Source organism: Arachis hypogaea, chromosome 16 (assembly GCF_003086295.3).
Source record: "Arachis hypogaea cultivar Tifrunner chromosome 16, arahy.Tifrunner.gnm2.J5K5, whole genome shotgun sequence".
Taxonomy (NCBI): Eukaryota; Viridiplantae; Streptophyta; class Magnoliopsida; order Fabales; family Fabaceae; genus Arachis; species Arachis hypogaea.
Genome location: NC_092051.1, coordinates 145,090,534 through 145,115,885, shown reverse-complemented (window position 1 = coordinate 145,115,885; position 25,352 = coordinate 145,090,534). Strand labels below are relative to the sequence as shown.

The window sequence follows — 25,352 nt, the reverse complement described above, 5'->3', positions numbered from 1 at the left end:
ATAAATAATTTAATATAAAAAATAATTTCTTTTAACAAAATAAAAGTTTAAACAGTGATTTGATAATTAAAATAATTAGAAAACTAAAATAATGTTTCATAAAAATTTTCTTAAATATCGATCCAGTCATAAATTAATTAACACTAATTTACTATGATTAAGATTAGTAATTTTGTTCAATCTAAGGTAGGGTATGCCTAAATAAGCACAACACTTATATGTTTATTAGATGTGCCATATTTATATAGACCATTAAATTTTATTAGATGAAAATCAAAGGCTAATATAAAAGAAGAGTATTGATGGACTCTAATAAATACAGAATATCTTAGTACATAAAGAAATACTTTAAATGGCAATACTTTAATACACAATACTTTAAATGGCAACTAAATCTTTTATTCTTAAATAATTAAATATAAAATATATAAATAGAAAATACATGAATATTTTTTATTCATTAAGATTAATTATTATATAATTTTTTTATAATATTAAAAAATTATATTAAAATAATATTTTAAACTGTAACATAAAAATATGAAATAATTAAAATTTGAGTAAAGTATTGTTTTTGTCCCCAACGTTTGGGGTAAGTCCCAAAGTTGTCCCTAACATTTCAATCGTCCTATTTAAGTCCCTAACGTTTCAAAATTGACTTAATGTTGTCCTGCCGTTAGGGATCCATTAACAGAATTGACGGCGGAACAAAATTGAGACGATTTTGAAACGTTGGGGACTTAAATAGGACGAAAACGTTAGGGACAAAAACGATATACAAAAATAAATTTTAATTTAATTTTATCTTTCAATAATATTAATTTTTTACTGTATATAGTGTTTAATTATTTTATAATTACATCTAAATAAATTATATTTAATCACATTACTTTCATTTTAAATCATTTTTTTATAATTTTAAAGAATTTTGATACATTAAAGACAAAAGGTATAATTTATATTTTATTATATATATATATATTATTTTTGTCTTTTCTGCAAGTTTATATACTAGTCATTCTACAAACATTTCATGATAACTAAAAATCTTTAAGAGTAAAATTATAAAAAAAATTAATTTATTTAAAATGAAAGTAATATGATTAAGTATAATTTACTTAGATGTGATTAAAAAATAATTGAATACTATGTATAGTAAAAAATTGATATTATTAAAGGATAAAATTAAAATTTATTTCTATGTATCATTTTTGTCCCCAACGTTTTCGTCATATTTAAGTCCCTATTGTTTCAAAAATGTCTCAATTTTGTCCCGCTGTCAATTCTGTTAACGGATCCCTAACGGCAGGACAACATTGAGTCAGTTTTAAAACGTTAGGAACTTAAATAGGACGATTGAAACGTTAGGGACAAAAACGATACTTTACTCTTAAAAATTTATTTTATATTACTTGACAAATAATTAGATTGTTATATTCAAAATTTATTAACTAATTACTTTTGTTAAAAATATTATTATATAATTGTTCATAACCTAACCCAATGTCCAGGCCCAGACCCAAACACCTTAAGAAGGCCCCATCAGTAAGGTTGGCCTTCCCCCGCAACTGACATCCGCATAGGAGGTCGGTTCCAACGCTAGGAAGTCGGTAAAGAGTGTTAACTGGCAGATAGCACTCATTCAAATAAGTAACTGCCTCTAAAATCTTTCAACCCACTCCCCAAGTCAAATCTCAACCTCCCTAAGATAAAGGGACAGTTATCCTCCTTAAAAGGTGGAACCATCCCAACGGTAGCTATGGGTTTACCATTATAAGTATACTGACAATCCTCAGGTAATTAGAAGTCCCATACTCTTAAACTTGTTTAGACTCTTGCTAACTTAGGCATTGGAGTGTCTTTCCAGGTACCACCCCCATTCCCTTGCACATACATAAGTCGGACGAGGACTCTTGACCGGGAGTCGGATCAAAAGCCTCCTCATTCACCCGATTGGGCCAACCTTGTGAGTCTAGCCCATCAATCTCCGGTTACCCAACGTAACAATAATATATTTTTTTATCAAAATATTTTAAAAAATAATTTATTTAAAATATTATATATAAGTATATAACACATAGAGATATTAACTTTTTTATTTTTTTTTAATTAAAAAAAGCATAATAAGTATTAAAATTATATACAAGTCGGACTATTGCAGAAATATAATCACATAAATGCGACGTGAATCACCCTAATCACATCTCTATGTAAATTAAACGAGTCAGACTAGATTTAGCTTTCTATATAAATCAAAACAGTTTGGTTCGATTTATACATATTTGCATGTTATCCTAATAAATCTAATCAGGTTGTTTCGATTTATGCATGCGTGCATGCTATCCTAGTAAATCTAAACATAGTGATTAGATTTACACATGCATAAATCAAAACAGGGTGATTAGATTTATATAAAGAGCTAAATATAGTCTAGGTCATTCGATTTACTTAGAGAAGTGATCGGGGAGATTCATATAACATTTTTTAATAACCATATTTTTTTATTCATTTGATAATTTAAATAATTATCAATAACTTTATACTATTCACATACGGTTTCTACCTTCTTCGATTCTCCATATTTATAGTTGCACTAAATTTTCGTATTTTTTTTTGTTTTAGTTAAGTTTAAAATTTTAAACATTATTTTAGATTAGTAACATACACGAACAAAAAATTATTAATTTCTAAAAAAATCGATGTAATTTAAAATTGTTCATTTGAAATTAACACATTATTTTTATAAAAACCAACACATTTAAATTAGTATTCAAGCAAAAAAAATTAGTATTAAAAAAGAATAAAAAATTAAAAATTTTAATAAATTTTATTTGAACATATATAATTAAAAATTTAAACGTGTTGGTTTATATAAATATAATGAGTTGGTGGTTTTAAATGGACAATTTTAATTCACTAATTTTACGTAAATTCATATATTTTTCTAAAAATTAGTAATTTTTTACGTGTACACTAATAATTTAAAATTGATGTTTATCTTTATTGTAATTTGAAACCATTTATTTTGAATTGTTCTGTACAAATAAACATGAAAAAGTTATTAATGGGATCAAATATTATTTTCTCCAATAGAACTTTATTTAGTTTATTTAATGGGATAAAATATTATTTTGGTTCTCAATGTTTTGGCCAAATCCTAATTTGGTCCTTAACGTTTCAAACGTCATACTTCAATAAAAAAAAATTTAAATCTCCTATTTCAATCCCAAAAAATATTTAAGCAGGTTTAATGTTGTCCTACCATTAAATTTGACACAAGCAATTCGCATATTGAATAGCCAATAACATTCGATTTCAGTATATAAGTAATATCGATCCACCAACGGTCACTAATATAAAAATTTTTTCTTTTGATTTTGAAGCGTTCATAATTGATTATTAAGATTTAAAATTTTGTACCAAAAAAATGAGAAAAATGTTATAAAAAGATTTTGACTATATATATTTTTTTAATATATAGAAGAAGATATGACTTAATTAGTAATATTATTAACGTCTATATCAGTCATTTTATTAACTATTAGTGTTAAATTTAATAGTAAGACTATATTAAATCTGTTTAAAATTTTTTGGAATGAAAATAATATTTAAAATGTTAAAGACTAAATTAAAATTTGTTCTAAATATAAAAAATCAAAAATACTACTTTATAAAAAAAAGAGTGTGGCACGTTTTTTTACTATACTATATTAATACTAAATAGATGTATAAGACTTAGTTCCATTTGTTATCTGTGGGTCAGATTTCTCAGCCTAAATAATAAACAAAAAAAAAAATAAAAAAGACTGTAAATTTAACAATTATGGTTTCAGAGTTTGTAATCTCATAAAATAATGCTAGCCAAAAATCATACAAAAATGATGCACTTAAAAATTATTCATTATCCTTAAATTAATATAAGAAAAATTATGTACCAAAAAGGTCTATTAACCGTTCAATAAAAAAATCAGCCAAACCAAAATAAAAGGTCATGATAAAAAAAAATTAAAAACATAAGATAAGCCATCCAAAATAAAGGACTAAGCCACCAAGCCACTCCACCAACAAGAGAAGCTTGTGTCAAGAGGCACCAGGATGTAATTTTCATAAATCATACCTCGTGGAACGCAAAATTTGGTACACACCTCACAATGCTTTCCATTATAAACACATGTTACATAGAAAATCACAACCCTTTGTTTAATTAATTATTAAATCTAATGGACACTTTACATGGACCATGAGAGTTCCAAAAAAGTGCTCTGGACCATTTGAAAACTTTCCTATATTTTATACAAATACTACATTATATTTGAGGTGTATATATCGTGGTTGGTTGTTATCACTACCACAAAAACGGTGTTTAGCCACCAAATTTTAACTACGAATACTAAATCGTGATAAAAATAAATGGACGTGTCTTCTATTTATCATAAAACATTACGACAGTGGCTAAAATTTAATCTTTTGCTACAAACAATATTTTTCTAGCTGTATTTCTTACTTACATTAACGTACCATGGCTATTCTGTCTTGAATAAATTAATTTTTTAAATAAATTTATTAATGTATACTATCATTTTTTTAATATTCTAACATTAACACATATTTATGAAATTAAATCTAAAAATATAAAAAAATGAATTTAGATAAAATAAAAAATTATAAAAATAAAGATAATATTCTAATATTTGAATTAATTATAAAGATAAAATTTATTTAACTAAAATAATATAATTTGAATAGATAATAAAAAGTTTAATAATTTGTAAGTATAAAAAATTTTTTGGTTTTTATTAAAAATAAATTATTTATTATTTTTTGAATTAAAAAAAATAGAATAAGTTAAAAAAAATTAGTCTTTATTTATATGGTTTAGTACATACTATATATTTTTGTGAGTACTGTACTCTTATTATATGTATAATTATTTTTTTAAAAATTATTTTGTGAAATTATGAATTAAATTTTTTATTTTTACTATTATTTAATTAGTATATTCCATTAATTAATTATTTTACAATTATTTTCAGCTATAAAAAAATTAATACTAATTAATTTATGAGTCACTTGTATAAAAGTTTGAAATTTTATTAAGTAACAAAGAAATTAATTTATAAAATTTCTTATAACAATTTTATCTGATAATTAATTTGTCTAATGTAATAAAATTTTAGTAACTAATTTAGTAATTAAAATTTATTAAACATTAGAATTTTTAGGTAAAAGTATTTACAAAATTTACTTAATGTATAACTCTTGATATATTGTTTCATGTATAATAGGTAAATAATTAAATAATAGTATATTGTTTAAATCATCAACTATCAACTGCATGAAATGAGAGATTGTGAGAATCATATATTTATTAAAGTAGTTTTTTGGTTATTTATTGTTATTGTAATAAAAATTAAAGATAAAAATATTACAAAATCAAAATTTAAATTTAAATTTTTTATTATATTTGACCATTAAAAAAAATAAATAACTATTGTATTAAAAATAAAATAATTTAAGGTATATTTAGTAGATAATAAACAGTAGGATGAAAGAAATATTCTTAGAATTAAAGAAAGTTAAAAGACAATTTAAATAACATTGGTCAAGCTGAATTTTTAAAATTTAAAATTTTAATGTGCGCTTAACTTCTGAAGTAGTTTTTGGCGGAAAGTTAAAATAATCACGGACAAATTTTAATATAACTTCCCATCATTCACGTTCTCTTTTAACTCCTACTTTTCTGCAGCACCTTAAAAGCACTCTCTTTAACCACACTATATGAACCCTATCATATGATAGGGTATCCTCCAAACTCAAAATACCGATTTTTTCTTTGTTATTTGTTAGTTTTTTTTAGTAGATTTTTTCGTGAAACAAAAACATAATAATTCAGAAGAGATCCTTTTAGCAGAATTACGATAACACAGAATATCAACAACAATGAAGAATTTGCAGAAGGTTTGGGTGAAATAAGTCTCAACCAGTACCTACCAGAAAAGATTATAATGACCCTTTAGTTGTGAATGTCAAAGGTATATGAAATTTCAATTTTTTTTACGTGATTTTTTGAATTCTAATATTTAGTTAATTTTTTTTATTCAATTTTATATTCATTGCAGACACTTTTGTGGGAGAAATTACAACTGGCAAAAGGACGACAATTCAAGTTTGGCATTTGAAAATGGATGAAAAAGACATTATGGAACTTGATGGGCATGGACAAAGTCGAGATAATGACGTAAATTTATTGATACGATTTCTGGGTGTAATGGTTCGTAGAGCAACGCTATAAATTGGAAAGGTCTTTGGTGTTGAAAATGTATGATGTGTGATAAATTTAGAGAAACTGGATGAAACTTTAGAGAAAAAGCTATGGATATAGCAGCTTTGTACAAATTTTTGTTATCAAAATACAGTGATAAAGTGTCTAGTTTATTCAGTGATATGTTAGATATTTAATTGATATATTTAATAAGTAATAGTTAAAATTTTAAATATATTTAATCTACAAGGGATTAGAATTTATTTTATTTATGTTAATTTTATTTATTTTTTATTATATATAAGTTTAGACTATTATTATTATTATTATTATTATTATTATTATTATTATTATTATTATTATTATTATTATTATTATTATTATTATTATTATACTGAATTATTATTAGTATTTTTTATGGAAAAATGTTAGATATTATATATTTAAAAAGTTTGATTTTTGTTATTAATGTAATATATATAAATATAATTTTAATTTAATAAAATTGTTCAATTAGAGCAAATTAGCACAAATTAGCCCTGAATTGTATGTGAAAAACATAGTGAGTTAGCCACAAAAATAGTGTGATTAAATAATCCAACATTAGCCACACAAAAAATGTGGCTGAAAAACCCGGCCTGCACAAATTAACTACGGATGAAGTGTAGTAGAATTATATTTTTTTATTTAATTATTCTTATTTAGCCACGGCATTATGCGTGGACAATGATATACAAATCGTGGCTCTTTGAAGGTCTCCACGATGTTTAAAATTGTGGCTAATAACGCTAAAGTCGTGGCAAATTGAAAATGCAACCCCCCGATTAGCCACAAATATTCTTTCGTGGCCAATGTATAGTTGCTACGGTTATCTTAGAGTTTAGCCACAATTTTTTTCGTGGCTAAACCCCTTATTTCTTGTAGTGTATTTTAAATACATGAAATCATATACCAACTTGTTTGAAAGACAACCATTGGCCCTTGGATTTAGGTTTTGGAACAATTTTTAAATTTAAAATTGAATATTTCATGGATCATTATTCATTATTACCTATCAACAAGATGATCCCATCGGCAAATGATTATTGATATTTTGATAATGGTGGCTCACTTTATTTGATATCCATAAGAAAATGTGTTATAATAAATTTTTCCTCCAAGATAAAAATATACACATGTTTCAGCTATCGTCATCGTCTTCGTTATTATTATTATTATTATTATTAAATTGACCTCCTTATGATGCAAACCTGTTTCACTTTAATTTTTTTTTAAATGTTATAATATATGTTACTAAAGTAGCACATGAGATTTGTATCATACCAAATACTGAAACTGATAATCACGTTTTGGCCGCATGCATGCAAGGCACTTATAAATGAATTATGAATTATCTATCATTATTTGACAGATCCATATGAAATAATAAAAAAAAAATCAGAAATAGGGTGAGGAATTTCCACGTAAAACTAGGCGTACAATTGAAATTTAATGAAATCTGAATTAACCTCAGAAACATGTTGCTTTGTAGTTGTTGGTGTTGTTTTTTACCTTTTCCTTTTTACTCTCTTCTTCTTCTCATTTGGTTAAATATTCATCAAATTTTACTTGTTAGCATAACATTTCTCAGTTACAAAGAGTAGAGTTGAGGTGATTTATTTCTTATTATTGTTAATTGCTTGGTCACGTGCTTCCACATCTTAGCTGAAAATCATTCGTGATAGTTCAGTCAATGAAAACATATTCACTTAAAATGAGCCATTTTTCTTTCCTAAATGAATTGTGAAACTGAAATGTTGAGCCTATATAATATATATAGACATATTATACTATGGGTATAGGTATACACACCAAAAGAAATACCATATATAGATATAGTAGAGTTTAATTTTAATATTTTGACAGTATAAAATATTTTATTTTGAGTTTTATACATTTGTTATGCAATTATTTTTATTTTTTTAGATAATCATTTATGGAGTCAATGTAAAAGATAATTATTTTTATTAATATGACATTATATAATTAGACGCACGTGTAATATAGGTACAGGTATAGGTATACCTTTATTATACTGACAGTGCATCAAAAATAAATTAATATAAGTATAGGCATACCTTTATTTCTTTTTTAATTGTTTTTGGTCTTGACTCCTTCTTTTTTATTGGGCTTCCTTATTTTTAATGCAGCCCTGTTATATATTTTTGGTCAAAATCGAAAACGGTTTTTGTTTTATCTATCTTAACTTTTTTGGGCTTATTAGGCCTGATCTAAAATGGAAAAAAGAGAGAAACTAGATATAAGGATATATACAAGACAATACAAAAATAACGGATATCTTACAAGAAAACTTCTTTGAACAAAAACAAAAAAGGAAAAAAGAAAACAACCTTCTAGCCCCCCACCCAAAATATATATAACTTAAAAAAATAAATTGAAGGGTTAATTAAAACTTTAGCTAAGTGGAGAAATTCATCAAATACTCTATGGCTAGAAAAATTGGGAGTAGAAGAAATTAAACCCCCCCCCCCCCCCAAAAAAAAAGAGAATTCTAAGAAAACCAAAGGAGAGCTAGACTATATTGGAAATGGGGGACTTGAATTGCTTCTTTGTTGAACAACAGAAAATAATTATTCAAATAAAAATCTAAAATAAAATCTAGAGAGAGTCGAAAACAAATCAAACACAAATCATATAGAGTAGAAAACAGTGCAACATGAATTTTAGGGTATGTCTAAAACGAGCTCAATAATTATGTGCTTATTGAATGAGCCATACTTATATAGATCATTAGATTTTATTAGATGAAAATCAAAGGTTAATATAAAAGAAGAGTATTGATGAACTTTAATAAATATAGAATATCCTAGTACATAAATAAATACTTTAAATGACAATATTTTAATACACAATACTTTAAACGGCAACAAAATCTTTTATATTTAAATAATTAAATATAAAATATATAAATATAAAATATATGAGTATTTTTTATTTATTAAAATTAATTATTATGCTAATTTTTTTATAATATTAAAAAATTATATTAAAATAATATTTTAAACTATAACATAAAAATATAAAATCATTAAAATTTTATTTTATATTACTTGATAAATAATTCGATTATTATATTCAAAATTTATTAACTAACTACTTTTATTAAAGATATTATTATATAGTATAATTTTTCATAAAATTTTTTAAAAAATATAATTTATTTAAAATATTATATATAATACATGAAAATATTAATCTTTTTATTTTTTTAATTAAAAATAAACAGAATAAACAAAATAATTTTAAATACATACCTAAATAAAATATTAATATTTTCATGTATTATCTATAACGTTTTAAATAAAATTTTACTTTTACAAATATTTTGATAAAAAATTATATTATATAATAATATATTTAATAAAATAATTAGTTAATAAATTTTAAATATAATAATTTAATTATTTATCAAGTAATATAAAATAAATTTTAATTATTTATATTTTTATGTTGTAGTTAAAAATATTATTTTAATATTATAAAAAAAGTTTGTATAATAATTAATTTTAATGAATAAAAAAACTTATATTTCTTGTATTTATTTATTTTATATTTTTTAGAACAAAAAATCTCTACCTTTATATAGTAAAATATGTGATAATCTTTTTATTAAGAAATATATATATATATATATATATATATATATATATATATATATATATATATATATATATATATATATATATATTATAGGGGTGTTAAAAGGCTCGAATTCGTCGGGTCGACTCGCTGAACCCGCTAAAAAGGTGGGTCGGGCTAAGATTTGAAACCTGTCGAATTAAAAAAATTCGTCAAATTATGTATATATGTTCCAATTATGTGACTTTATTTATTTTATTTTACAATTTCGTATATATGTTCAAATTATGTGACTTATTTTTTAAAATAAAGATGGTTCTATTGACAAATATTATTTTGAACAATTTTATTGAAGTTAAAAATTTAAAAAAAATATTAAAAAAATATATTATAATTTGACTATTTTTTATTTGTATTTAATTTTTTAATTATTATTTTTTAGTTAATTTTAATTAATTTTATTTTTGAAAAAAAAAACAAAGTCAAATGGGCTAGCATTTTATACCCACTTTAGTTGGCGGGCGCAGGCCGGCCCGTTTCATTTATGGTGCGGGGCCTAGGTGGGATGAGGCGGGTTGGGGCGGGCCGGCCCGCATTACCATCCCTACCTATGTTACATTGTAATATCTACTCTTTGTATAGTAACTATTTTCTGTGATTTTATTTTTTATTTTATTAGGTGTATTTTGCGGTGGTTATAAAACTTTGATAATTTAAAAAGCGTAGTTAAAATTAAAATTATATTTTTTAATTATTTGACAATAGTTTTAATTTGATCATATTTATTATTTTTATACTTTCATATTAACAAGTATTATCAAATAATAAAAAAGTACAATTTTTAGGTGGTATAGCCACCCCCATTATTTATTATGTCCTACTGTTTGAAAGGCAAACACTTCATCTCATTTTATGTAGAAAGACACTTCATATCATTTTAACCACATACATGTTGATTTGCTTCTTTCTATGTACCAGAATATCAAAAAAACAATTAAGGAGATATAAGTATATGATATAGGTTTGGGTACAATTAGCAATGAAGCAATCAAGTACCATGCGTTGTTCAATTAATTAATATAGTCCAATGTAGATGAAATATTTTTATAGCTGGAAGAAAAAGAACAAGAAAGTCTTCCAAGTTTGAATGTTGTTGAAGAAATTAATAATGAGGTATGTGAGGTACTACCGAGGTATTTAAAACAGCAGTTATGACGCTGTCAGTAATAGTTGGAAGGTAGTTGTCTTTAGCTTTTACTGCATTTTCTTCCATTTATATAGCCTTTGAGCACATAAATGTATATGTAGTACTACTCCAACCCTCACTCATATTCATATTTTTCTTCCTTTTGCTGCTTCTTTTTCTTTTGTTTTATTTGGTTTTTCATCCCTCAACTTTTGCATTCAATGTGATTGTAGTACAATGGCAACTCTCAAGTTTCTTCCACTGTGGGCTATTGTTAGTGTTACATTCATGGTTGAGGTGGTAGCAGCAATGTTTATCTCAGCTGAAAACAATCTATGTTCACTTCAGTCGTGTTCCTCCACCGCGGTCGAGGTCTTCTAATGCTGTTTTTCAGTTCCTAGTAGAAACTTTGGATGGTTACAATGCTTGCAAGAGATATAACTGTTCATTTCAATGTGAGGTATGCATTTATCTTCTTGAACTTCCTTACCTTTTTTCTTTTGGGTTGAATTGTAAAGTATATTTTACTAAGATAAATAGGATAAGTAAGTCTCTGAAGAATTTTGTAATAGACTTAAAAGTCGTTAAGAAAAAAAATACCAAACAAATTCTTGAGAAAGATTCTTGACATGAATTCATTGTTGGCGCGGTGTTTTGCTTGAACAGCTTGATGGCAAAGCGTACCCTTGCCATGGTCATGGCATTGTGTTGAAGAACCTGACACAAAATCAGGAGCATTATTTTCTTCTCAATGTCACTACAAACAAAGGAGAAAGAAACTCATCAGTTTACTCATGGTTCATAGGTAAGCTAAACATACATTGCTATCATCATTTGAAATTCTAAGTAAAAATGGCACTTTCCTAATCCTATTTTGAGCTTAACTAAAATCCATAATTGCGGGCTAGCTGATGGATTACCTCCAACTGCAGCCATTACTAGTGAAGAGACATACACAAGTGGAAAAAGGGTAGCAATTGATATTACATTCAGTGAACTATGCACTGGATTAGGTGGATTCAAATGTCAGAACTCAACAAACTCTGACGTAAGTTGGTTTCTAGTGATAAACAAAGCATTGTCCTAAAAATAACATTATCTAATTTTTCTAAAGGGACATGTAATTTGAACAGGAGGCAGTAATAATTTGTTGTTTTAAATGGAAAAAAAAAGTTAACTACAAATTTGGTACTTAAAAGATTCAGCCGCGGACAAAAAAAATCTTTGAAAGATATTACGACAAAACAGCTCTTCAATTATTTAAAAATGCGACAAAATAACAAATAATTATTATATTTTTTGTAAGTGACAAAAAAATTGTATTTAGCAAATGTGTTATCCATTTGATATGAATTTTTGTTGCAATATTTGAATAAATATTTAGAAGGTGCACAAAAAATTGGAACAAAATTTGACCTCTAGATTCTTTTTTCAAAAAAATGTGGTAATTCACAATAATAAAAACTTCTTCAAAAAATTCACATAAAATTACCAAATTTTAAAGATGAAAAGATCTTATTTTTTTAATAATAATTGCAAAAATTTGTATCAAAATCTGATATCTAAAATCTTTTTTAGAATATATATTTAATATTTAATATCTAGTTCTTTTTGTAGCATTTTTAAATCTTTTGGAGGCTTATTTATGGTTAACATATTTCATTCTTTTTGTAAGCGACATAAACTTTCGGGTACTATTTTAGTAGTTTACTCAAAAAAAAAAAATTGAAAAAGTTTACGACATTTCTATATTTATTGTGTAAGGTTCTGATAGCTGGTCCTGCCCAGGTTGTTGCATCTTCATTCCAAATTATCAAACCAGGTTTTAAGTATAGTCTTGACCTGATTCTCTCCTCGAAAAATTTGTACGGGCATGCCGTGATCTCGATGGTGGAGAATATTTGTGCTGACCAGGCTGGAAACAAGTTCATGAGAACTAATGGTTCTACTTTGATTATTCACTTTGGTAAGGTTCTATTTGCAATTCAAAACTTCAAATGCTAACCTTTTCTTTCCTAACAAGCAATGTTATGGTCTCACATTATACATTTAAACCTATGTCTTAGATAGAAGACCAGTAATGGTGGATTTTTGGACTTCTGCATGATAATTTTCTTGGACTTCAGCATTCCTATAAGAAATTCAACAGAGCAAATTCTAAGAGCGCTACACGTTAACTCCAGTATCTTAACCCCTTTCCATGATAGAAGTAACGAGGCACGCCGATTTTCTTTCATGGTAAGCAAAGATATTGTTTATCTGATATACTTCAGGTTTCTTACCATATACATTGGTACAAGTCATTTGCTGAAAAAGTTAGAAAACCAACAGAATTCTCGCAATTATATTCCAATATATTGCTGATGAAAGAAGTAATGCAAAACTTTTTTTGGTAGCTTAATAACATCTCCAGAACTGAGATCATCACAATTGAATTACAAGCTACATCAATACTTGGAAGAACAGGCATCCCCGTCTCTCCTGTTGCTCCGATTACATTCCTTTTCGGTATGCTACAATATGTTCTTACAACACTAAAAGCAGATATCTCTTAGAAGCTTTTGGTGTAAGCAAATTCTTATTATTACTGTCTGTTTTGGTAGATTCCATGAGACCTAGTGTGGCACTAAGGACCAGCTCCCTCAGTAGACCAAGGGATTCTGACATCAACATCATTGCCGAGTTCACAAAGCCAGTATTTGGCTTTGACGCCTCTATGATAGAAGTCTTGGTAGGAAGATTGACAAGGCAGGTTCAGAGAGAGTAACAATAAGCATATCAAGCATAACAAGAAGCCTATGAAGTAATCATAAATCTTGTCATTAAGGGGTTTAAGTAATGCTCAAATCTTCATTTTCTTTCTTGTAGGTTACAGGATCTATCCAGAGCTTTGTACTCATTGACAGTCCATGCAGAATCAGAGAATGAAGTGTCAGTTACCATTCCTGCAGGGAAGGTAACTGATATTTCAGGAAATGAAAATTTGGCATCCAACCAACTTGTATTCAAGCATTGTATGGATACCTCTTTTCCTTCCTTACATGTTTTTAACTAATAATGAAATAATTCGTAGACAAACTTCCACTTGTTATTAAAACTCAAATTTCCATGTTTATCTTTCTAACCAACGAAACTTTGGTTGAACGTGTTCTATTTTATATGGATAACAATAACAAGGTTAGGAGTATTTTGCATCTATGGTTCTAATTCTCATCATATGCTCAGATTCTGCCCCTGCAATATGCATTGCATTGTACTCATTTGTGAGTGCTGGAACAATAGCAACATCACTGATAGCTGCAATGGTTTTGCTTTCCTCTGCGAATCTAGAAGCAATAAACATACTTGCTTTGGGAGGTGCAAACTGTCCTACTTCCAATCCATCAATGAATTTAAATGTAAGAAATTGATAACAATATCAAATTATAATTTAAATACAAACATTTTCAGATGCTTTCCTAATAAAAGGTAAGACTAGCTTCTGCAATGACTAATTTCATCCACCTGAAATCTAACAAATTGGATATTTAAGATGAATGCAAGTGCAAAGTTTGAAAAGCTTTCAAAACTACAATTTTATGCAGGTGGTTCAACAAGGGGAGGAATTATAACAGGGGTGTTGTTGCTGGCAATCCCTGCAGCATTCATCTTATCAGTATCCCTATTTATTATTATTGTAATCAACTCAGGAAAATTTGCCCAGTACAAAGAATTCAACAAAGTACCTAATCAAGAAGTGTGGTACAAGAAGTTATGGTTCCTTTTTGTCGGGAAGCCAACCACGGGAAAGTGGTTTTACAGGGATGGATTACCATCTTCTTTCCTCTCAGGCTTTGGAATTCTCTTTGATAATTGCAAGGGTTCTCCAGCGTTAGTCCTAGGCGATCAGCATGAACTAAATACCATGACCAAGTGGACCGAAAGCGGCCAAAGCGGGAATGAAAGAATTAAGGGGGTCAACTCAGAAGATAGCAATGAGGAAAACAAAAATTCCATTTTCAGAAGGGTACTAGGATGCATGCAACAATACTATATCATCCTTGACTTATTAAGAAGAGTTGGTATGGGAATGATATCTGTAGCTTATCCACCAGAAAAAACAAGTAAAAGCCTTTTTGCTCTGGTAATTACATTAGTACAGTTTATTTACTTATTTACCATAAAGCCATACATCAGCAGGAGTGTCCATGTTGTGGAAAGTGTTTCTCTCTTGTGTGAAGCAGGTGTGTTTGGTATATTTGTCATTCAAAGTGGTTCAAAATCAACTGAAGCCAGAACTTCGGAACTAATTATGATAGTTCTTCTGTTACTAACCTTCATTGCACAGCTTATCAATCAATGATATGCTATGGTAAATACCTTATTAAGACTCTCAGCCTCAGACTAACTCTTTAAGGCATGGATTAAAGCTTGCAGCCAAGGGACTAATTCTGCCTTTCCTCCCGAAGAAGCATTGGCCGAGTGTTGTATCAACATTCTCCCAAACAGAAACAGAGCAGCTTTCAGTTAATCCTGCAAGCTCAGGGACAGAACTTGGAAGAAGAAAAAGAGCAGGCTATATGGATCCAGTCAGTGCCATGACTGCTACTGTAGTTCCTGTGCAAAGTCCTCATACACCTAGCCCCAATGTGATTGAAAGACGAGATCCCAGAAACTCAAAAGCAGCCACAAATGCTCACATAGAAGTGGAAGGTATATGGCTAACAGGGCACAAAACTGGAATCAATGATGAGCTGAAGATGTTAAGGGAGCTTGCAAAAGCTGGCTTCTCTAGGGACGACAGGGTGGATGAAGCAAGTACCAGTTACACTTTAGATGCGCAACCTCCATCGGATGAACACTATTTGGGTATTCCAAAGCCAAGATACTAATGCTTAAGGGTGTTGGAAGTGTATTTGCAGCTTACTGTACTTACTCAAAAATCATTGTATAGCTTCTAATGGTGTTAAACTCTTAGTGACAACTTACTGCTAATGCTTCTCAAATGACCGTGCCATGTGCATTTTCTAGAATTAATATATAAAATGTTGGAACAGATTGTAACATTCTCAAATCATTTCAAAATGCGTTTACAATTGCATTGCTTTTAAGCTATTCAACAAAAAGAGTTCATACACTATCTGTTTGTCTTTGAAAGAATTGTTAATGCTCTGTGCAATTTTCATACACAATTGAATATAGGTCTACACAAACATACAATTCCAATTGAAAACTACATAAGATTCAAGTATTCACGGACCATTGAATATACCAAAACCTAACCCTAAAATTCAATATTCAGAAGAAAAGCATACACCTTCGGGGAGTAATTGCTGATGTTACTCATGACAGCATCCGGGAACACCACGTCTAACGGCGCAGGCGCAAAGATCGTGAAATTGGCCGGGAACACCACGTCTAACGGCGACGGCGCAGACGCAAAGATCGTGAAATTGGCCGGGAACACCACGTCTAACGGCGTCGTGAAATTGGTGCCGTTACGGTAATCAAGAAAGTTGGCCACAATGAAGACGGGGGCAAAGGGGCGGAAGTTATTTTGGATTGCCGCAATGTATGGCAAGAATGTGGGGCGCAGGAAATCGGTTCCCGTGAATTTGTGCTCATTTAGTGAGGTGTTGTTGGGGTTCGGGTAGTAACATCTCGGCGGTACGGGTGTGGTGGGGGGTAAGGGTGTGGGGGGGAAGGGGTAGGGGAAGGGTTCGGACCCGCCGTCGAAGATTGTTCCGGGATATCTCATTACTTCCTTCCAAGGGGTCTTGGGGATGGGAAAGTTGATATTTACTGGAGGGACAGAGGAGTTACTACTTTGGGTCTGGAGGAGGATGATGACGCATCTGATTAGGTAAATGTCGGTGGTGGCGGTGGTTGCGGCGGCGGGGAGGAGGAGGAAGGTGAAGATGGTGGTAAAGCAAAGAAAGCTGCATTGTTTGTCTTCCATGTGTGCGGTGGAAGGAGAATCGTGTGATCTTGGATTTCTTGCTAAGAGATGAGTGCCTTTGGAGGGGTTGTATGAAGGAGAAACAGACGATCGACGTGGAATTGAAATTCGGGCGGGAAACAGAGGCAGAGCACGTAGAAGGAGCACGAAGCACGAGCGGCAATCACAGACCAGAGGCAGAGCACACACAGAAGGAGGGAGAAGAAGACGGTTCTGAAAAAAGTTTGGTTTTTGGCAAGGTAACCTAGCTGTGATACTAGTAGGGAGAAGGCACTCAAAAACTGAAATTCCCTGAAATTAAAAGGCGGTTTTAATAAAATTTTGATTTTTGGCGCAAAGTAAATAACAAGTGGTATTGAAATAACTATGTATATTTTTCAGACGGAATAAATTTAGTTTGAGATTTTCGTTCCAAAAAGCCCTACTTCTAGTAGTGTAGTATGAAAAAATTTAGAGAATTAATTAAAATGTAGTCAACTTAAAACTAACTAATTAAAAAATAATTTTTATTTTTAATTTTAAAATTCGAAATTAAGATAATAAAAAATTAATTTTTATAATAAATTTATTTTTCAATTAGTTAATTTTAAATTGGCTACATTCTAATTAGTTTTCTAGTAAAATCATTTCAGTATATATACTTAACATAGTTGAAGTTAATATTTTATATTTTTACTATTTATCTCCGTCGCGTATCTGATATGTTCTACCACAGTCTATTCCACTTTAATTTTACCCTCGTCTTTCTCATTCTTTCTCATCATTCTCTCACTCAATTTTTCTTTCCACCAAAAATCCTTTTTGTTCAGTTGTTCGGGTGTTTGGTGGATTGGTGATGTGAATGACAGAGCAAGGGAGTGAGAAGATCTGGACCTGAGTGTGAGCTGTTGAAGCGATATGTTCGACCTATTTGTTGGCGTGTCGGCGGGTGGGACCACCTGCAAGGATACTCCGATACTAAAATTAATGTCCGTATAAAGAGGCGGCCAATTAGGGTTAGTAGGATAACGTACCTTTGTTGAGAAATAGGTCCCTCCCCATTTATACTCCGTACTCGAATAGGCCCCTTGTAATCAGGCCCACCTGCCTAAAAATTTCTGCTAGCTGTCTAAATTTTTTATGGAATGAGAGGTGTCGCGCGGATCGCCTCCTGATTCAGATCGGTGACTTGTGACCGAACCCAAATTATTAATGAATTAGACTGAAACACTTCTCATATGTAAAATTTTGTTGCCACTGTATATAGGCACAACATAAACATATTTCGTTGCTATTACGAATGACATATATTAAAATTGATCTCATTGATAGCATAATGAGATAAGTAATAACTATTTGTTATTTTTTTAAATGAAATACATGTAAACAGAAATTTATATTTATCTTGTTTATAACTGACATAAGTGAAATATTTTTTTATTTATATCTCTAATAATGTAAATAAGATAATCAAAAATAATTCTCATGCACTATTTAATTGAGATAAAAAAATGACATGTAAAAAAATAGAAATCTATTTTACATGTATAGATGAGTAAATATGATATTTATGAAAATAATCTAATTTTTTATCTAAAATTTTTAAATCGACTCAGATTCAATTAAGTGAAAATGATGAATTCTCTTTTAATCAAGTGTCGAAAGTTTATAAAATTTTAGACTAACTAATTTACGAATTTTGTTGGATAAATAATAGAGGATATAAATAACGTGAATAATAGACTGTACTTTAGACCTATTAAAATAAAAAATATTTCATCTTATTTATTCATCACAACCCTAGTTTTTCACATTTTATCTTTTTCTCTTTCTACTGCAACTGTTTCACTTTCCTTTTCTTGTCACGTTGTCACTAACGCACCTCACCGTCATCGCTACTATTTGAAGAAGCAACGCGTCGTACTGCTGTTGTACCTTCTTCTTCCATGCTCGCATTATTCCTGTGCTCCCTGCGACCGATAGGTATATTTATGACTCAATTTACTAAAAACCTGCTTAAACCTTTGTTAACTTAAGCATCAAAATTCCTCGCAGATATCACTTCCACCTCCTCACGAGGAACTTGAACGGCAACATATGTTGTCTCTTTCTATCAGTTTAAACTTTTGGAATGAATAATTTCATGACAATTCATATTTGTAATAAAATTTTATAAATAGTATAATCAAATTAGTTTTTATATTTATAGTAAATATATGAATAAAAATATAAAAAAATCTAAACCTCAACTTCCGGTCTAAAACAACTCCAGTTTTAACTTTTAACTTTCGAAACAATACTCACTAACAAAATCCATCTCTCAAAAGAGGTTAGACATTTAACTGTTAAACAAGACTCTAGCTAATAGGAGAATAAATTACGCTGGCACCAGCAGATTAAAGGTGATAAAGCACAATATTCGAAGTAGCTTGTGATGACATGTCACCATGTCATGTTTTTCTATGCTTTTTCATACAAGAAATTTATGATTAGTGCTTAAATATTGCATTCTTTGGTGCTTAAATGGTACATTTCTTTGATCTTTTGATTTGATAAACTTTGTAGGAAATAAGAAGAAAAAGAAGCAAAAAGAGCACAAAATAAGCTAAAAAGAAGAAAAGAGGAATTTTGGGCACACTTTGAAGTTAGAGCACACTTTAGAGGCTTAGGCCACGCTTCTAAAAGCGTGACCCATGACCAAACCAAGGAAGAAAAGCGTGGCCCAAAGGAAGGAAAGCGTGGCTCAAAACAAGGAGGAAGAGAGGACAAACTTTTGGATGAAAAGTTAGCTTCAACGTTAGCCCCCTAACTTGGAGGCTAACGTTGGAAATTGAAAATCCCTCCCAGGGCTAGCCAACGTTTGCGCCAACGTTAGCCCCCTAACTTGGAGGCTAACGTTGGCATGAGAACCATACCCCAGGGTGGCCAACGTTTGCGCCAACGTTAGCCCCCTAACTTGGAGGCTAACGTTGGCGCCACACACCACAACAGCTTGAAGGGGTATACTTCCAACAAGAATAACTTGAGCTACGGAGCTCCAATTGAGGTGATTCAAGAATCATTGGAAAGTAGGAATCAAGAGCTTTCCAAGCATATATGGCACTGCATGATGGACACTAAAATTGAGGGAGAAAACTGCCCCGCAATGTGCATAAACGAACATAATGGCAACCTGCAGTGAGGCCAATGACCTCTGCACCTTCAAAGGAGTATAACTCGAGCTGTAGAGCTCCAAATAATGTGCTCCCAACGGCATTGGAAAGTAGACATCCAGGGCTTTCCAACAATGTATAATAGTATGGGGTGGACAATACATTTGAGCCTCCAGAACTGGCGTTTTCGCCAACGTTTGAGGGCTAACGTTACCTCAAACGCTGCACACCAAAGCCAGCGACCATGCCCTCTTCAAATGATCATAACTTGAGTTGTAGATGTCCAATTGAAGTGATTCCAAGTGGGTTAGAAAGCTGACATTCAGAGCTTTCCAACCATATATGATAGTCTATATTGGGCATAAAATTGGCAACATGACAAGAGGACAAAGTTGGCCCCATAAATGTGCATAAGGGAGGCCAACGTTAGGGTCAAAGTTAGACCCCTAACGTTGGCACCAACGTTCATACCAGCAAGATTTGTAGGCTGCTATGAAAAGTTGGAGCCAAAGTTAGACCCCTAACTTTAGCTCCAACTTTTGGTCCAACTTTTGCAAACTCAACCCGGTTCAATTCGGTGCCTCCTCAAACTCCAAGAGCAATCAACCAAGGCCTTTATCAACCCAATTCCATCAAGAGCAAGGGCCCAAATGATCATCACTCAAAGGCACAAGAAATAGATAAAATAGGAATTTCATTTAATTGTAATTTGTTTTTAATTTCATTTTCATTTCCATTTTGTAAAGCCTATATAAGGCATCATTTTCATATTTGTAAGGAGGCTGGCTCCACTAGGGAGCATTAGGAGTAGTAGTAGAGATCTCTCTCTTAGTTTTCCTTCCTGTTTTAAATCTTGGATTGAGGGAGAAGGAATTCTGTTTCCCTCTCGGTCTAAGATTTCTCTTGTTCTTCTTCTGCAATTTTAATTTCTCCTCTACTACAAGTTCCTTTGCTGCAAGTTTACATTGAGCTTGATTTCGATCTTTGGTTCTCATTGCTTTCTGTTCTCACTGAATTCAATTTACTTTCAAGCAATTTAATTCTTCTGCAAGTGCTCTGCATTTTACATTTCTGTTCATGATCTGATTTACTTTCCTGCAAGTTTAATTTTCTCTAAGCTTTGATCTATTGCTTTATTTAATTTTCAGCACCCACTCCCCTTTACATTCACTGCAATTTACATTTCTTGTCATTTAAGCTTCTGTCCATTTAAGTTTCTGTCCAATTTAGCTTCTGCACCTTTAATTCTTGCAATTTACTTTTTGTCGGTCACTCTTCACACAATTCACCAATGTTAGCTTGACTAAACTAATCACCCATTAAAGTTGCTTGATCCATCAATCCCTGTGGGATCGACCTCACTCCCGTGAGTTTTATTACTTGATGCGACCCGGTGCACTTGCCGGTTAGATTTGTGTGTTTTGGGAGAAATTCATTTTTCCACCAAAATAACTCATCAGCTTGAACGGAATCGAATTGGTGTAAATTCTTGAGAATAGATTGCACCGGAATTCTGTTTTCGTGTCTGCATTATTACATAGATATATAGTGTATGTATATATCAGGCTTGGAATCACATAATTTCCACATGATAAATGGAGATATTCTTTTATAATTTAAAATAAATTTACTACATTATATTACATTATATTATAACTCGTTTCTCACGCTTAAGCTATCAAAGATGAATTCATGATTAAAGGTTCATGCTGTGTGCGTAGCTGCATCACCGGTAAGAAGTTGGTATATCAACTGTTGGCTCTATATATATAGGATAGCAGCCTCTCTCTTTGATTTTTCATAGCTAGAGCCTAAAAGATTTTTAATTTCTTAGGCACATGTTTAACATATATTACTATCTTCAGACACAGTTAAAAAAATAACATTTAACTAAGATAAAAAAAACAATAAATAAAGTGTGACAATAAACCATTATTATTTATTAATTAAATAACGATAGCTACTTCCATAATTTAAAACTTAATTGGCAACATGTTAAATAGAAGAAGTAATAATTTAATATATATATATATATTTTTAGTTTACGTTTTTATTTTTATTTTAAATATTTTCATTTTTAGAATATTATAATAAAAAAATATTTTTTTATAAAATTTAAGAAATAAAAGTATTAAAATAAAAACACAAACTAAATTAAAACACGAAAGGGCACTGCTGCAACATATTGTTGCCAATTAAACAAATGAAAAAGTGAAGAAACAAACAATTTAATTTAATTTAATGGATGGTCAATTATTTCGAGCGTACAGTATACTAATAAAAAAATTGCAAAAGTAGCTTTCTTAGACTCATACTCACAGATGAGACCAGGTTGGTGATCTCATGTCTTTTCATTGAGAAATTTCTGCATCCTAATTCCCAGTTACGTACATATCAACAATTAAGATTGGGCTTTCTTTTACTGTAATAGGCTAAAACTTATTATAATTTTAACTATATTTCTGTATGTGTCTTATTTTTTACGTTACTGTTATAATATACATTATAAATTTAATTTTAATACATTTTCAATCTAAAACAGTTTTATACGTATAATTAATTACATAATATTATTTTAAAAATATAAATAATAATTTTTTATTTAATTAAGTATATATAATAAAGAAAACAGATTTAATTAGATGATTCAAAAGTCAAAATTGACTCGTACAATAATATTAACCATAGCCTTCAATTTTTTTAACACATACAGAAGCAGAGTTACGCTCTCACAAATTTTAGGCTGATTCATTATGGTCTTGTAAGTGTGAAGAAGACGGAGATAGAGGAAGAGAAATTGTTGTCGTAGTAAGCTTGTATATGTGGAGATATAAAATGCTATTTTATGTCAAAAACGCCTATTAATGTTTTTTTTTTAAATAACTTTTTGAATTTTTTATTTATTATTAGAAATGAATAAATTGAAAAACACCCGTTGGCATTTTGAACTCCCATATTTCCCAAATTATAACACCATTATCTCACATATGAAGTTTTTTGTTCCCATATTTAATTAAATGAGTCAATAATAAAAAAATGAAAAATTTTTACTACTTGTTACGTTGGGTAACCGGAAATTAGTGAGCTGGACTCGTTGGGTTGGCCCAATCGTCTGAAGAAGGAAGTCTCCGACTTGGTTTGTGTCAGGGGCCTCCGTCCGACTGGCGTGTATGAAAGAATGGGGGTGGTACCTGCAAAGACACACTGATGCTTAAGTCAGCAAGGGCCTAAGCAGGTTTAGAGAGTATTGGAACTTAGAGATGCCTGAGGGGTGTCAGTATATTTATAGTGGTGAACCAATAACCACCGTTGGAGTAGTTCTACATTTTAAGGAGGATAACCGTCCCTTTATTTTAGGGAAATTGAGATATGACCCTTGGAAGTGGGTTGAGAGATTTTAGGGGCAGTTACTTATTTGAATAAGCACTATCTGCCAACTAACCTATGCGCCCTACTTCCTTAGAGTGGAACCTGTGTCGAATCCGACCTCTTCTAGGGAGGTCAATTACATGCGAAGGCCAATCTTACGGATTGGGCCTTTCTGGCTTATTTGGACCTCGGTCTTAGTGTTGGGCCAGGGTATGAACAGTGTCCCTACTCGAGTCCGACCTCTTTTGCTTATGAGTTGGGCTCGAGTATTCGAACTCGGGCTTGTAGCCGACATAGTGAGGAACCGGCGTGATTTTTCGGAACCGACGTGATTCAAATTTCTCAACAGTCGTGTCTAATCAAACGTCGCGTCTGTTAGAGGTTTCCGTAATTATGCGTGGGGAGCGGTTGCATTGGTAACGGCGCATATCTTTAATGATAGCCTCGTTTTACTGTTTTGCCCCTAGTGTATTCATAAATACTTTTCACTCTCTTTCTTTGTTTTCTTTTCTGAAAAGACTTTTTTGCCTACACTATCCGTTTCGAAAGAAAAACTTCTTCCTTGCTGTCGCACCTGTCCTTCTTCGGAAGCAAAGGTCAGTTCTTTCTCTTCTCCTCTTTTATTAATGAATGTCTTTGTTTGCGCGCATTGTTTAGAGGAGTTTTCATAGCGAGTTTGACTGTAGACCTAGTGACTCTGTTTTGTTGAGGGGCTTGCTTTGATCCTTTTTAGGAACCATGTGTTTGATCTTTCTTTTATTTTCTCTTTGTAGGTCTCGTTGTCTTTTTACCTACTTCTTATTTCTGCCAAGATGTCTTCTCTCGAGTCTCTTTCACGATGGGTGGATGTTACTGTCCTAGGGGAAGAACCCTCTGTAGACACCGACTACCTTACTGACCTCCGTACCCATCATAGGATTTGTGTTCTCGATGAGGATGAGCCAAAATATGAGTTGATTGTCCCGGATCCTGAAGATCGAATTTGTTTTGGGAGGGCTACCGATGCTGACCCCATTTCTTTTTTATGTATGAGAGCCTTTTTACCCGTCTGGGGGTATTTTTGCCTTTTTCTGATTTTGAGGTAGAGGTTCTGAACCACTGTCTAGTTACTCATACTCAACTTCATCCCAACTCTTGGGGTTTTATGAAAATTTACCAGCTTGTCAGTTGGGAACTGGACTTTCCAACCTCTTTGAAGATCTTTTTCTATCTCTTTCATATGACTAAGCCCCTCAGTGGGCAAAATAATAAACAACAGTGGATTTTTTTCTGGGCGATTCAAAGTCAGAAAGTTTTCAACCTTTTTGATGAATCCTTTCATGACTTTTAAAACTTCTTTAAAGTTCAAGCCATAGAGGGTCACCACCCCTTTTTTCTGGACCAAAGTTCTTCTCCTCATTTTCCCTTTTATTGGTTAGAGACCTCTCTTGTGGAGAAGTATGGCCTGCATGACCTGGACGAGGCTGAGGAGGCTGTTGTGGGATTCTTCCGAGAAGTTTGGGGAAGGGCCCCTTATATGGACACCAAAAAATTTCTTCAAGAGTCTCCGAATTTTGTGCGGACCCAATTAGGTAGCTTTATTGTTGATAATTGATTTTTGACTTGTAATCTTCTGATTTGTTATTTCCGGCTTCTACCGATTTGTAGATTGATTCTTTGTTTTCTTCTTTTTCAGAAATGGTGAAGAAAGGTTCTAGCTCTTCCTACCAGAGTGGTCCAGGACGTCAAGAAGAGGACTCGGGCCCGAGTCGATGCTGCCAGGGCTGCTGGCACTCTTCCCCCTCCCCCTCCTCCTCGTGATTTGGGGGACCTCTTCTCGCCCCATTT

At 31.0% G+C, this 25,352-nt stretch overlaps 1 protein-coding gene across 1 annotated transcript; it reads left to right on the top strand.

Annotated features, from left to right (window-relative positions):
• The first annotated feature begins 11,203 nt into the window (after positions 1-11,203).
• On the top strand, positions 11,204-16,140 carry LOC112697529 (uncharacterized). Its single transcript, XM_025750753.3, has 10 exons — positions 11,204-11,547; positions 11,754-11,892; positions 12,020-12,135; positions 12,876-13,053; positions 13,154-13,325; positions 13,484-13,595; positions 13,691-13,835; positions 13,956-14,101; positions 14,313-14,485; positions 14,672-16,140. Exons 5-10 carry the CDS (start codon positions 13,191-13,193, stop codon positions 14,696-14,698), a joined length of 738 nt encoding a protein of 245 aa, XP_025606538.1. The 5' UTR covers positions 11,204-11,547; positions 11,754-11,892; positions 12,020-12,135; positions 12,876-13,053; positions 13,154-13,190; the 3' UTR covers positions 14,699-16,140.
• The last annotated feature ends 9,212 nt before the right edge of the window (positions 16,141-25,352 follow it).